Below are 15,943 nucleotides of genomic sequence, written 5' to 3'. Positions count from 1 at the left end.
GTGTTAGCATCCCCCAAAATAAGTAAGACTGGAGGCAACGAAAGAGAAATTCTTAGGCAAAAATGCCTGATAACTATCAATAAAAAAACTTCCAGAAGTTTTTAGTCAGTTTAAGGCCTATAGATCTTCCTAACTTTCCATACAGGTAGATGTAATCAGTGTATATTAATATAATTATCTAGCCCTAAGTAACAAAAGGTCATGCCAAAAAGGTATTTTTTAAAAAATCAGATGACATTAACTAATTTAACTAAATGTTGTGTCTACATTCCTGATAATTCTGACAATGTTAAAGATTTATGTTCCCTAAAAAAAGTGCCTTATTAGGCTTTGTTAGGCCTTGTTATGGGGACATTTTCTCAGGTCTTCTGCCTCCTGGTAAACAATTATTAATTTCTGTCATTTTCATGATATTCATGGACAGGTTCCAGATGCTACAACTGCTATTTTGTATTAATCTTACTTCAGCACTCATGTCTTTTTGTTTCTCTCATAGAAGTGCCCACCCCAGGTGAATTTACATCCTGTTCTTCCTGAGCCAGATTTTTACCATGGACTCCTTGACCCACTCAGTTTCTAAAAAGGGACTCCAAACTGCCTGCCCACTGCACATCACCCCCTTTCAGCTGGAAGTAGCAAGAACGGTCATCACCCTTTTCCCTTACGGCAGTTGGAGGTCCCTAATATTAGAGGAAAAATTACGGTCAATATAGATGTTTGCAATATATCTTGCTCAGAAAGATGTACCTGGGAAACTACTCCCAAGATCACCCTGGGTGATCTCCCAGAAAGAGACACTTGCTTCCACAATCCAACTTATAAGTGGAAAAACTCCCTGTTCACCAAAGATTGTGCTTCCCGGGTCCCACTTTGAACTCCTTGACTAAATCTCCAAACTGTCAATAACTCTGAACGATGTAACCTACTATTTTGATGGAGTAAAGGGAAAAGAACACCTGGACTTATTAAAAGGCCAGGCCCCACTGATTTATCAACATAGACTGGCTGCCCCCATTTTAGTTCCCCTCCTAACTGGTTTGGGAATAGCTGGATCTACTGCTTTAGGAACTGCAGGTCTTATCACAAGCTCTAAAAATTTTAAGTCCCTCAGCCATCAAATAAATATAGATTTAGGAAAACTAGAAAGGTCAATCTCCAAACTAGACGTTTCACTAGACTCTCTGACAGATATAGTCTTACAAAACAGATGAGGTCTAGATTGTCTCTTTCTGAAACAAGGAGGACTTTGTATGGCTCCAGGAGAAACTTGTTTCTATGCAAACCATTCTGGGATAATAAAAGGCAGTTTGGCACTTGTGAGAAACAGGTTAAAGGAAAGAGATGAAGCACTAGAAACTTCAGGCAATTGGTTCCAAACCTATTCTCATGGTCCCCTTGGTTGACTACCATCATTTCAGCCGTAGTTGGGCCCCTAGTCCCTTCTCCTGATTGGTATTACTGTAGGACCCTGCCTCTTAAAAACCCTCCTAAACCATATACAAAAGAATGTAGGTGAGGTCAGACTTATGGTCTTGGGAGCCCAGTATAGTCCCTTAGACACAGAAGGATGGAAAAAAAACTGAGGCCTAATGATGTGCAAGATTAACATCAAACCTACTAAAACCAGTGGGGAATGTGATAGTAGGAGCAAATGTGACTCCATTTTGTTTTATGACTTCATCCTGTAAAGCAACCATGCCAAGAAGAAGAGTCATGACTGGAGCAAGATGTTCTTTTCCTTTTGCTATAGAAACCTTTAAGAACACGGAACTACCTAATGGGGTATTGTTTCTGTAACTAGGGTAATGGGGCTCTGTTTCTGTAACTGGGTGACTGGACTAACTGTGATTGGTTAGGCTTCCCTCCACTTGACTGCACTCTCCACCTTCTGTAACCTGGCTTGCTTGCATTGGCTAGACCCCCTGAACATCCCTTTTGCAGTTTTCAGGCTTATAAGGAGTGCCCTTGCAATTGTTCGGGGCTGATCAGGGGAACAGCTTTATGTTCTGGTCAGCCGCCACCGGTGTGCTTCAATAAAGGCTTGATTTGATTATACGTGAGTGGTCTGGAAGTCAGTTTATGAAACCCTGGGACAAAGTTTAACTATAACAAGTTATAATAATAATTAAAATCTATGGTTTATTCAGATTTCCTTTGTTTAACCTAATGTCCTTTTCTGTTCAGGATACTACTGAACAGAAATATAATATAACAACATCATGTTATATTAGTTGTCAGGTCTCTTTAGGCTTCTCTTGACTGAGACAGTTTCTCAGACTTTGTTGTTGATGATTTTGACAATTTTGGAGAGTACTGGTCAGGTATATTACAGGATGTCCTGCTAGTGGAATTGTCTGGTTGTTTTCCTCCATAATTTGTCTGGGTTTAATGGGTTTTAGAAGAAAAAAGCACAGAAGTACAGTCCCATTTTCATCAGATCATTTCATGATTCATCACCGACGTCAGGCCTCATGGTGGCTTGGTGCCTGTAGTTAAGCATCCAATCTTTACCAAAGCAGAGTAGTTTTCCACAGAGGATGGTGGGGCTTATTTCACTGAGAGAGAAGTCTCCTGAAATTCTGAAGATTTTCCACACTCTGACAAGTAAATATATTACCAAAAATTCCAGAGTGGTTGCTACTTTCTGCTTACCAGGACTAATCAGCATATCAATGTAACAGACTAATGTGAGGTTCTTTCTAAAGGGAAGGTGAATGAGGCTGCTATGAGCTAAATTAGGGACCCAGAGTTGAGGGCCTGGGGCTGGGTTGTAGCTAGCGGTAGAGTGCTCACCTAGCACATGTGAGACCCTGGGTTCAATCCTCTGCACCACATAAAAATAAGTAAAATAAAGGGTTTAAAAAACAAAACAACAACAACAAAAACAAAAACAAACCCTGGCTATGTTCCAGGTAGCCATGAACTGGGGGGAAGTGTCACTCTACAACCCACTACAAAATCATACTCTTGGGCTGGTGTTGTGGCTCAGCATTAGAGTGCTCGCCTTGCACATGTGAGGCGCTAGGTTCAATCCTCAGCATCACACAAAAATAAAATAAAGGTATTGTGCCCAACTACAACTAAAAACAAAACAACAAACAACAATAACAAAATCACTCTTAAAATCTGAAAGAAATATGTGTAGCATATATATAGACATAATACTTTTATTTTTACGTGGGGCTGAGGGTTGAATCCAGTGCCTCACGTGTGCTAGGTAAGTGCTCTACCATTGAGCCACAACCCCAGCCCAGTTTTTTGCATTCTTGCCAGTTGGAAGTTCATTCCTTCTGGTTGTTTTTTCCAACAGGTATCGAGGAAAAAAAAAATCTAACAGATAAATGGCTGCATACTCAGTACCAGGAGATGTATTGATTTGTTCTAGCAATAAAAATCACGTTTTCAATAAAGTAGTGCACCTGTAGCAATGAGATTGAAATATGAGACTCCAGTGTCATTTTTCCAGGACTTATGTTCCAAATAGACAAGCTGTAAAGGAATGTGGCATCATCATCTCTTCAAGTCTTTGACAATCCAAGAATGTGATATTGCTTTTGGTTTACATATCACCCAATAATAATTTATAGTGCTGATATATTTTTTTTCTAGGGACACAATAATCTATTAGCCAATGACCTCACTCATCCATCTCTATGAGTAAGATGACACTGTTTTGGCTCTGCTGGCCATTACAGTAACCATGCCTACTTTTTGGCAACTAAGTGCCACTCCTTGGTTGCTCCCACTCTTGGACCCCATTATCCCCACCACATTTAGGAATCCCGGTTTGATGGCTACAGTGGCAAATGCAAGATATCATTACAGAGAAAAGTAATCTTAGATATTTTCAAGGATTCTGGGGCTTCCTGAACAAATTTATTTCTCAAAATCAAGGGGAAGTAGGTCCTACATAATAACCAAACACACCCCACCTCCCTAAGCCTTTGGATACTTTCATGTAGTCTTCCTAGGCAGTTCTGGCATTTCTACTTTGTCGTGAAGGCACTTCTGGATGGATGGAGGTCACATGAACAATGGGGTTTTCATTCAGATCCTTTTCACAGTGGGCCCAGTGGGTCCCCACGCCCATTCCATGGTTATTTTCCCAGTTTGTCAAGCATAATAGGAGAAGACACACTCAGCATATAAATACACTGTTAACACTTTTTCTAACCCTTTGAGATGAAACCTCAAACCCGGAATCTCTGCTTGGTGGATCCACATAAATTAACTTGGACTAATACAATTTTATTACCTTTCTACCTTGAGCCTTACATGTTTCCTGGGGTTGCCACAAAAAAAAAGTACAACAAACTGGGTGGCTGACACAACAGAAATTTATTCTCCCACAGTTTGAGGCTGGAAGTCTAAAATCATATTATTAGGAGGTCCAAGCTTCTTCAGAAGGCTCTTTGGAATAAACCTTCCTTGCCTCTTAGCTTCTAGTGGTTCCCAGCATTCCTTGACTTATAGCTGCATCACTCTATTTTCTGCTCCCTTCTCTACGTGGTCTTAATTCCCTCATTCTGTCTACATCATATGACTATGAGGCCTCTAAGGACACTAGTCATTAGATTTAGGGCCCATTCTAATCGAGTTTGACCTTAAGTACATCTGCAAAGACCTTATTTCCAAGGAAAATCACATTGTGAGGTTCCAGATAGCCATGAATGGGGGGGGGGAGGTGTCACTCTTCAACCCAATACAAAATCACACCCTTAAAATTTGAAAGAAGTATGTGTAACATTCTTTTATATGTTCTGAATTTTCTAGCATGCATATTTGTCACTTTTTCAAGTAAAAGTAAAGGAGAAACAACACCCCAGAGTTCTCTGCCCCAAAATGCAAATAATCTTTCCATATAATTTTATCCTGTGCCCAACATCTCCCTAAAGTTGTCTCCCAGTCTTGATCGTCTCTGATGATGTCAGGATCAAACTCCTTAATTAACGTAACATGGCTTTTCATGATTTGGTCTTCAGCATCCTTCTTCCTGTTTCATAGTCCAATAAAATTCCCTGGGACTACTGGTTCCGCCCCAGCCTCCGGCAGGTGTCTGAGCTGCCTCTGCCACACCATCCCTCCTTGCTCTGGTACTGAGTTGTTGGAATGCCCATGACTGCTACTCTTGTTTCTATACTACCTCTCCAGAGATGAAACACTTCACATTTTCACTTCATCTCTGAAATCTGACCTTTGCTTTTATTCTTCTTAAATGAAAATTTCCAAATGAAAGAACATAACCCAAGAACACAGAGTGCTAGCCTTGAGCAACCGTGTCCAGATGAACCAGATCTCCCTCCCCGGAACCAGCCAGCCACCAGCCTGCCCCCACAGCTCAGGCCAAAGCCCGCGGGAGGCCAGGGCGAGCCGCAGCACCTCCCGGTCAGCCCGCAGCTCTGGTCCAGATTCTTCCTCTTCACCCATCACAGGTGCCTCCCTTTTGGACCTAGTGCTCACAGCCACCGGGAAAATGAACAGCAGCGACTGCACCGTGCGGGGTCAGAGCATGCGCAGCGGACCAGCGGAGCTGCAGCTCAGCTCTGGAATGCGCACGCGCAGAGGCCGCTTCCCCCCAGGACGCCCCGCCTCCGGCCGCGCCCCTTCACTAGGGGTCAAAGACCGCGGGGCGGGCCGCCGTGACGCGCGCGGAAGCGAGCCGGGACCTTCGGAAGCGGCCGGTAGTGCAGCGGTGGCGGCTGCGGCGCTGGCTGCCACGGAGGGGCGCCCCGGCAGCTGGGGCTCGGGATCGCTCCGAGCGGCTGAACCCCGTCCGCACCGCCTCCTCCTCCGTCGCTGCGGACGGCCGCATGAGTCGAGGGACCATGCCCCAGCCCGGAGCGTGGTCGGGCGCGAGCTGCGGCGAGACGCCGGCGCGGGAGGGCGGGAAGGCGGCGGCCGGCGGGCAGCCCCGGCCCGCGATGCGGTGCCCGGCCGAGCCGTGAGTGCGCGGGGCGAGGGCCGGGCGGCGGCGGGCCGGGTCCCCTGCGGAGGGCTGGTCTGGGCTCCTTCGGCGTCCTCACCGAGGAGGACACTCAGCCCGTGTCCGAGGACAGCCGTTTCCCGAGGTCCCTTCTCACAACCCTGGGCACCATCGTCTCCCTCCCCGCGCCCGGCCGTGGCATCTGCACGTCTCTAAAGTTGAGGAAACTCCAGAAATTTGGGGAAACGACCCCAAGAAGCGTCTTATTATCAGTTCCCCGTAGCCCTTTCCTCCAGCCCGGCGTGGGGAGGAAGTAAGGTCGCCCCTGCCCCAGCCACAGGAAGACGGCAGCGCGACACGTTTGCTCTTGGGAGGCAAGTCGCCGCTTGTCCCACTTGTTGGACAGCCTTTGGACGCAGTCTGACCCCTTGTCGTCTTACCCTGAACGGCCTGACTAGTTCTCCCATCCCTTAAAACAACGCAAGTCAGTGTGGGTCAGAGCAGTTCCCTACCCAACTGTGAGAAAAATGGCAGGGGTATGCCCTTGAGGCGCACTTTCTACACTGTAGAGAAGTAGGCCCATTTAAATGCCTTTGAACTTATGAAATTGACGAAAGCACAGACAACCAATTTGATAGATATTTTTTAATTGGCTGGGAAATTAAATTGTAACGCATGTTTAAATGCACCTTTAGAGCTCCTGTCTTAATCGCCTACAGAGGGGTTCTTTAGAAGCCTGCTACGTAGATAATGGTATTATAGTAACTTATTTGCATAGTGTTTTACAACGTGCTTTGGAGTATCTTGTTGAGCACTCAAGTGTGACGGTAATTATTCATTTAATGGGTTAATGGTCACTGGGAAAGATTTAGGGCAAGAGGTCTCAAACTCCAGAAGTAGGCAAGTAACTTAAGTTAGTACAATTGGCCAGGAGTTGTTCTTGGGGACCTGGATAGCTTATGTCTGCTTTGGGGGCTCCAGCCTATATAGTGTTAGATCTTCTGTATCTGAAGAATCCAGATACATTGGCTTTTGCGTGAAATATCCTCATTTTTAAAAGGAGGCACTTTCTGTTTTTTCCTTTTAAATTTCAAACCACTGTAGAGACCCTTGTGGTGAGTTGATGTGGTCTGTTATTATAAGTATTCTGTTTGGGATAAAGTCCTACTCCAGACCCTGCAGAGGCTTAAGTAGGGGCTATCTCACCTCTGCCCCTTGCCTTGGTAAGTGCTGCTGTTGCAGCAGCTGCCCACCACTAGGCTACCACCACCCTGCTTTCACTTTCTGGCTTCCCTGGGGACCCGCCCCCCCCCCCCTTTGATGCCTTGCCTCTCAGGTGTTGTACCTCTCAGTCTTCAACTGAGCAGTGTCACACTCCCTTAGAGATGCAGAAACTTGAAACCAGACTCCTGTTTCCAAAAGTACCCATAGTTATTTGGCAGGTTTTCTGATGGATGTGTTTCTCAGAGTTAGCACCTGGGGAAATGGGCCACAGTGGGAAGGAGCTCTTCTCTGAGGAAAAGGTTAGGACACAGATGCCCTTTTCATTTCTCAGTAGACTTAAAGCTGAAAGGAATAATAATAATAAAAAAAACCCAGCATAGGTTTGTCATTATGCACATTAAGAAGCAGTTATAGACTCCTTAGGTGCAGCTTGGCATTGTCAGGGCCGTGGATCCCTGATGCTTTGGCAGGCATCTACCCCACCTCTTCCTGACTTCCTTAGCAAAACCAGGCAGAGGTAAATAATTATAATGACAGCAAGCTTCAGCCCCCATTCCCCCAGAATAGATGTTCTGGTTTGTGTTTTCATTAGCATCTTAATATCTTTTTTTCTTTTTGCTTTTTGTTGCCTTTTATTATCTCATTCCCGTTTAACTCATCAATGGGAGAAATAGGGAGGTGAGTATAACTTTCAGATGTCAACTTTTGAACATCTTAAGTTTTGGACTTTCTATACTGTTTCATCTTTCTGAATCAGCAGTATGTAGACTTGCATGTAAATTCCTACTTGATTAGTAGTTCCAGTGTAAACTTAGCGTAGGGCCCTTTTAAAATCTTTTTGGTCATTGGAACCAAGCCTTTTCTTTCCACTCAGATAAGTCAAAGTGTTTGCACTGGGAACTATTAAATATAATAAACTTGAAAATGTTTTGAGATATCATGGAGTCATTTTTAGCATATTTAGTGAAAAGTAGTTATGAATACAATTCATGACCCACCATCTACAGCTGATTTATATATTTAGGATATGACTCTTTGGAGGGTGTGAGGGATGGCTCATTTCCTAGCAGCATAGGTGACTTTTCCAATAAGCTCACTGCATTTCACAAGGGTGAGAGGTGGGCATGTAAACCACATGAATAAGCTGCTTTCTAAATGTCATTGCAGTTTTTCTTTTTTCCTTTTTGAAAATTGACTCATTTGAGAGCTGATGGTTGGCATCTCCTGGACAACCCCCAAGATGGCTCAGAGGGTACTTTAGGGTTCCATTTGAAGAGGTCTTCAACAGTCCCTTAGACCATTAATGGACTTTCTGGAAGTTCCTGCTGCTCTCATTAGCCAGGTCTCTGTTCTTTTTTCTGCTTATCCCACCACCAACATTTGACTCTTGTGTCTGCCTCTTGCTCTTAACTCAGCTAAGCCATACTGTGGTTCTTGAGAACATGGTTGATATCCAGACCAGAAATGTTTAGGGAATTGAGAACAGAGACTACTCCATGTCCCTTCTTACGTTCTGTGAGGGCGGGACAGGGTTCGAATCAGGGATTTATGGGCTGGCTATGTTGAGAAGCATACTGTATGTGAAGCCCTAAGAAATTGAAGGCAAAATTTGTGAATGTTTCTGGCCCAATGTTTCAGTTAAAACTAGATTCTTAAAGGAACTGTGAGCTCTGCTTCCCCACCACCAAGCATTAAATTGTTGGTCTGTTTTCTTCTTTCACCTTGTGTGGGTGGAATGAGGTAAGTGTGGTAGGGTAAAAACTATCTCCTCTCACTCCCTCCACCTAATGAAGAGTCTGCTTTAGGGATCAGAGCTAGGATGCCTCTAAGAATCAAAACTCATTGTTGAGGGTGGCTGCTTTGTCCTCATATGCCTCTGGAAGTCACACAGGACAGCTTGAGCCTATCATGGGAAGTCCACTTGCAGAAGAGGGGTGGAATTTTGACCTGGGTGCTGGTACTTCCCTGCATTTTCTGCAACCACTAAGTGGTGGAAAAAGGTTGGTTTAAGTGGTCTTTGCTTCTCCTGTGCCTGTGTGGAAAGGTATGTCACATTGATTGGCTATGTTTCACTACCTGACCCTTTAGTCTAGGACAGGCCAAGTTAATGCAGGACTGGAATTCAGAGGGCTGAAAAAGCTAAACTCAATTCTTTTAGATAACCAAGGCATCTTGGTGCAAAGGTTCATACTGCTGAGTGTTTAGGATGCTGTCTTAGTAGCTTTGTGTAGACTTTAGAGTTGTTTTTCATGTTACATGTTTACTTGAACCAAATTGAAAAATTGGCTTCACAGGATTGTTTTTTGCTTCACTGAGCTCTGCTTTTAATTTGCAGGTTTTCTTGGAAATAGTGTAATTTTGTCTTTATAATAGTGAGCATTATAAAATAAGTCTTCAAAAGTTTGTGTGGTGGTCTTTGAACAGAGCAAGAGCAGTTATAATTTAGTATGCATTGCCATGTAGCTTACTCAAGGGTATATTGCCTTAATAGTAAGAATAAGATATTTAGCTTACTAGAATATTTGCAAATTCTGTTCAGTGGGAACTTTCAAAAATATAATGTCATGATGCTATACTCAGAATTTTCTAACTAGGAATTATTAACATTTGGTTTTAAAATTTAATCTAACAATGTAATTGTGACTTGCAAGCCAGGAAATTGGGTCATCTAAGACTTTTATCTTACTTTCCTCTACCACTTTTCCAACTATGTTTTCTAAAAGAAAACTTTTTGTTGTGGTGATCATCCGAATCTTTAGGCTTCATTGGCCTCTTTTCTGCCATGGTGGATACCTCCCCACCCCCCACCCCAATACTTATGCAAAAAAAAAAAAACAAAAAACAAAAAAACTGCCAGATTTCTGAAACTGTTCAGCATTTATGAATTTATCTTGTTGTATCCCTTTTCCTTTCATTGCTTCACTGTCTTTCCTTCCTATAACACAAATTCAAACTAAACCTCTATTTCAGATTTCCAGCTTTAAATATTATAATTTTATTTTGTAATTATTTTCAGCTTTAATATTTTGATACTTAAACTAAAGCAAAAGTTTGAATTAAGTATTTTTAAAATTAATTTTATCTTCCATTCTTGTTAGCCTTATATTAGATGGATAATTACTTCATTATGGCTGTTGAGTTCCTTCCTGTCTGTTGATTGGATTTTATTACTTGAATTTAAAAGTTATCCTTTTTTGCTGGGCATGATAGGGCACACCTGTAATCCCAGTGGCTTGGGAGCCTGAGGCAGGAAGATCACAAGTTCAAAGCCAGCCTCAGCAATTTAGTGAGGCCCTAAGCAACTTAGTGAAACCCTGAATCAAAATAAAACATGAAAAGGGCTGGGGATGTGATTCAGTGGTTAGGCATCCCTGGATTCAATCCCTGATACCAAAAACAACAATAACAAAAAAACCTTATTCTTTCTCCAAGGAGATAAAACTTGGGGATAATTTTTTAAAGATCATATTACAATTTCCATACTGTTTGGTGACCAAGGAAGTTAGCTATATTCTTACACAGGATCTGAGTTAAATCCAGTTGTGGCTAAAATAATTTGCATATACTCTGGGCCTTGTTTTCATCAGTTTTTGATTTGCTTCTTTTGAATACTGTGTCCCCAATCACTGCTTTTTGTTTCCAAAAATCTCCCTTTCTGTTCTGTCTTCTCTTTGCATTTAGTTATCCTGTTCTGTTTCCTTTCATTTTCTTCCTGTTGGCCTTTGTAGGAATTGTTGGGGTGTACAGTAAGGTGCTTGTTTAGAAAATCTCCTTTGGGCACTGATGTTGTGATTGCATTTTTTGTTATTTTGTTGATTAAAAAGGAGGAGGACCAAAGCGGAGCCAGATGTGCGTGCAGATTAGCCACAGAACTTGTTTGAAGTCTTTAGAAGGAAGACCTAGAAGAGGAATCGTGTTGATTTTATAGCTCTCCTCTAGTCTTTCATTTTGAAGATGAGAAAACTAGGGCAAGATTGGGGAAGTGCCTTCCCCTAAGACATATTTCTGATAATGATATTTAGAAAGTGATTCACTTAAATGATTCTTCCAGAGGATCAGAGTTTCTCTTTTATCAGAGTTTCTCTGATACAATTAGCAAGGAGGCAGAAAAATGTTAAATATTCAAGAAAAGAATGAACACGTTTGGTCATTTTTTTGTTTTAGATCTTGTGAATCAGGTTTCTGTTTGCTTTTAACTCTGGCATAGGCTCTGGGAGTGATGTTACATTTTTCTCTTGAAATCTCACTGGAGTCAGAATACAAGGAAAGTACCCTTTCCATAATATTTGTTCCTTCACCCTCAAAACCTTAAACAACACACATACACACATTTATTTGGAGAGGAAAAAAAATGGAATAAAAAATGATCATTGGGCAAATTGCTTATTAATATTCTGCACCAGTGAATGTATGAGAATTAATAGGAATAGCTAACTTTTTTTAGTACTAATTATTTTACATGTTTTCATTCCTCACAACAGTCCTTTGAAGTGAATTCTCTTATTATCCTTTTTTATAGGAGGTTAAACTTGGACACTAAGAGGTGAAGTTACCCCAGTAATCACTGTACATACAGATGGAGTGAAAGGCGATTAAACTTGTGGCAGTCTGATTCCTAGGTCCTCACTCCATCCATTGCTCTCTGCAGAAGGCTGACATGGCTAAGAGGCAGGTCAGGAGTATGAACTGTTCAAGAAGAGAGAACCCCTGGAGCAGATCATAGGTTTAAAAGTGCAGGGTGCAGGCTGAGGTTGTGGCTCAGTGGCAGAGTGCTTGCCTAGATTGTCTGAGGCACTGGGTTTGCTTCTCAGCACCACATACAAATAAATAAAAAATAAAGGACCATCAACAACTATTAAAAAAAAAGTGCAGGGTGGTGTTGGTCAAGTGTTTGGAGTGAAGGGAGCATAGTGCCTAGTGGGGGTAATGGAGTCCAGGCTAGAATAGAGTGGAGGATGAAGTGCAAATTTTGACATTGTCCCCCCAGTGTTTGAGAACCATTGAATGATTTCAGCAGAGGCAGGTTAGACTCCCACTTCTGTCCACCTCTCCTAGCATCTCTTCTGTCCCTCTTTTCCCCTCAGCTGTACTAGGTGGTTGGGGCATCTTAGTCATTCATTTACACTTTTTAGCCTGCTACGGCCTCCTTCCTGCCTTTCATTGTGCCTGGAGTGCCGCCTGCTACTGGCTTGTGTGGGGATGGCATGTGCTAAGGTTGTGAGGAAGTTGGGGGTCTGAGTGTTCCTTATGTGGGTGTCAGCCAGTCTCCTTGTTTTTAACTTAGTGTGTTCTCCATACCCTCAGAAGGACTTTAGGGACTCCAGTTTCAGAGTTTTTCTGGGGTTCTGTCCTGTTTACTAGCTTGCTTTCCACAGATATCCCTCCACCAGCCTTGGGCTTCCTTTCCAGGGTCATTTACCAATCTGCTTTTCAACACTTTGGGCTTTCACATGTCTTCTGCTTTCAGCAAAGATGGAGTTGGTGTTTCTATATCCTTTGTCATTTTGGGTGTTCAGCTGAGAATCTTGAGGGAGATAGCGGACATCAAACCACAGGGGTCTTCATTTTTTCTATTATGTTCTTCATTTTTTCTAGTACCTAGTGGAATTATGTCCCTTTCTAGTACTTAGTAGATTCTTTTAGTTTATCAGAGAGACTAGAGACACTTCAGGAAGCTGTTATGTGAGTAAAAAGTCCATAGTAGTAGTAGTAAAGTGAAAGCATGTGGAACACTACAGAACATAGGTGGCTGGTTGAATGTGGGAGTTAGGGAGCAGGAGGAACCTCAAGGGGGATTGTTAGCTTTGAAGACTTGTAATTGGTGTTCTCCTATCACTAGTTTTAGAGTAGCTATTGTTATATTTGCTTGTGACGTGTTACAAAGGTTGGTAATTCGCCTGCATGCTTATATTAGCACTCTTCCCATCCTAAGAACTTGAGAGAATCATTTTGAAAGCTTCACTGATAAGATGCATGCTAAGATGCCTAGATGTACATCTGAGACATTAATAGACATTAATTGAAATGGCCTTAGGACCATGTTGCTGGTGAGTGATGTACATTATAAGAAATTCTGAAGTAGAAGACAGTGGTGAGATAGAAACATGAACATCTAAGATATAGAACCCATATTTGATCAGATTGCTACTATGTAATGTGAGAAGAGTTAAGCTTTTAGTGTCCCATGCATTTTGTAAGCAGCTGTAGGTTGTGATACATCAGAATACATCAGTGCAACAAGTGTTTTGAAAATGTCTACTTTGGTGTGATTTCAGCGAGGAGGACATGTACCGTGCTGCAGATGAAATAGAGAAGGAGAAAGAATTGCTTATACATGAAAGAGGGGCATCAGGTATGTTTGGAATTGTTTTATTTATTAGAGTCCTTACTGTTTATAGTAGAACATGCAGTTAAATTGGTATAGCCATATTCATAAAATCTGGACATGCACTTCCTAGGAAGTATTCTTACAAGTACAGTCTTACGTACACTGATTATTGTTGAGGTATGTATGTTTAGGGAAGACTGTTTCCTGAGGTTTCAAAATTTCAATGCACGTATTCTCTCTGCATTCTTTACATTCATGTCATTTTTTGTTCCTGTAGAGGATTATTTTAATCTCCTGAAACTACCTTCTCTTTTTTTATTTCATTACGTTCCTAGGAGAGTTTGACTTTGAAATGGATTTTTCATTTCTAGTTGAAGCTAGCTGTGCACATCTTTGCATGCAGATGGCCATGTAAATCTGACTGACTAAAAAGAATGGTTACTGAATAAATAGTGCTAACTCTCTTGTTTTGTGATTTCACATCATCCATACTTCTTATCTGTCAGGCCTGCTCTTTTTACCTTCACTAGGGCCCTTTCCAAAGGAGAGATGCTCTTCCTAGCCCCTTTCACTGGTCCATGGAGACTTGGCCTGCAGGGCTGTAAGTGAAGTAGATCCTGTGCCAGCAGGCCTCATACAGAAGCCAAGTGGGGATACTCCTCAGATAATTCACAAGTGGCATTTTCTCTTTCATTACCTGTGCAATTCAGGTGTTCTATTGGTTTGTTTTGAGAACTGGCTTCTGCTTATTTTATGGTTAACAAAGCATTATCATTGTAATTAGGAACACATGATACACAGTAGGGTTATTTTAAAATTGTTGCATTATAATTATCCATAATGGGATTTGATGTTACATATTTGTACATGCACTCAATATAATTTGGTCATATGGTTCCCTAGTATCTCTTTTTTCCCTCTCTTTCTCCTCTTCCCTGGTTCTTTTCCCTACTATACTGGTTTCCCTTCTGTTTTCATGAGAACCCCTCCCCCTTTTTCCTATTTGTTTCTCTCTAGCTTCCAAATGTGAGAGAAAACATGGATTCTTGACTTTCTGAGTTGGCTTAGTTTGGTCTCAAGTTTGCATTTTCCTGAAAATGACATAATTTCATTCTTCTTTATGGCTGAGTAAAATTCCATTGTGTATATATACCACATTTTCTTTATTCATTCATCTGTTAATGGACACCTAAGATGGTTCCATAATTTGCCTATTGTGAATTGTGCGTCTATAAACATGAGTATACATGTATCGCTCTAGTATGCTGATTTCCATTTTTTTTTTTTTTAAGGGTAAATATCAAGGAGTGGTACAGCTGAGTCATGGTGGTTTCATGATTCCAGTCCTAGTCTTTTGAGAACCTCCATGCTGATTACCATGGTGGCTGTACTTATTTATAATCTTACCAATAATGTAAAAGTGTTCCTTTTCCATTACATTCTCCCCAGCACTTATTGCTTGTATTATTTGTGTGTGTGTGTTTGTGTTTTGTGGTGTTGGGGATTGAATCCAGGGGTCCTGTACCTCTGAGCTACATTTTTCCCTTTTTAAAAATTATATATTTAGGACAGGGTTTTGCTAAGTTGCTGAGGTTGGCCTCTAATTTGCATCCTTATCCCTCAGCCCCCCTAGTCACTGGGACTGTGCCTATCTGTTGTTTGTGTTCTTTGTGACTACAATTCTAACTGGAAAGAGATGATACGTCAGTGTACTTTTGATTTGCTTTTTCCTAATGACTAAAGGTGTTGAACATTTTTTCATGTATTTGTTGACTGTGTTTCTTCTTTTAGGAAGTATGTAGTTAGTTAATTTGCCCACCTATTGATTGGATTTTTTTTTTTTAAATGATGCTGTTTGAGTTCTTTATATATTCTGGATAAAATCCTCAGAAGAATAGCTGGCAAAGACCTTCTCATATTCTGTAGGTTCTCTGTTGACTCTCTCTCTTTTTTTTTTTAACATTTTTTTTGGTTGTTAATAGACCTTTATTTTATTTATTTATATGTGGGCAGAGAATTGAACCCAGTGCCTCACACATGCCAGGCGAATGCGCTACCGCTGAGCCCCAGCTCCAGCCCCTCCGTTGATACTCTTAATTGTTCCTTTTACTGTGCAGAAGCTTTAATTTGATGCCATCGCATATATTAATTCTTGGTATTATTTTCTGAGCTTTAGAAGTTTTATTGAGGAAGTCATTGCCTGTACCTGTATGTTGTAGTGTTGACCCTGCATTTTCTTCTAGCGGTTGCATAGTTTCTGTTCTAATTAGGCATTTGACCCATTTTGAGTTGACTTTTGTGCAGGGTGAGAGATGGGGATCACGTCTCATTCTTCTATATGTGGATAACCAATTTTCCCAGCATCATTTGTTAAAAAGGCTGTCTTTTTTACTGACATATGCTTTGGTGCCTTTGTCAAGCATTCTGTAACTCTATCTGTGTGGGTTTGTCTCTGTGTCTTCTATTCT

The 15,943-nt window shown here is 41.7% G+C and overlaps 1 protein-coding gene across 5 annotated transcripts in view; it reads left to right on the top strand.

The window, feature by feature from the left end:
- The first annotated feature begins 4,688 nt into the window (after window positions 1-4,688).
- The window catches only part of OTULIN (OTU deubiquitinase with linear linkage specificity), a 54,919-nt gene continuing 43,664 nt past the window's right edge, over window positions 4,689-15,943 (top strand). For 3 of the 5 annotated variants that reach the window (XM_081288516.1, XM_081288515.1, XM_081288517.1), the window contains exon 1: window positions 4,691-5,941. In XM_081288516.1, the coding sequence (XP_081144642.1) occupies window positions 5,285-5,941 (657 nt within the window). In that variant the 5' untranslated portion in view covers window positions 4,691-5,284. Of the gene's footprint in view, window positions 5,942-13,422; window positions 13,500-15,943 lie in introns of all 5 variants that reach the window. The other 2 variants (XM_081288519.1, XM_081288518.1) reach the window with 2 other exon arrangements.

This window comes from Spermophilus citellus, assembly GCF_964194105.1.
Source record: "Spermophilus citellus genome assembly, chromosome: 1".
In the NCBI taxonomy this organism is placed as follows: domain Eukaryota; kingdom Metazoa; phylum Chordata; class Mammalia; order Rodentia; family Sciuridae; genus Spermophilus; species Spermophilus citellus.
This window is presented reverse-complemented; position numbering and strand designations above follow the sequence as displayed.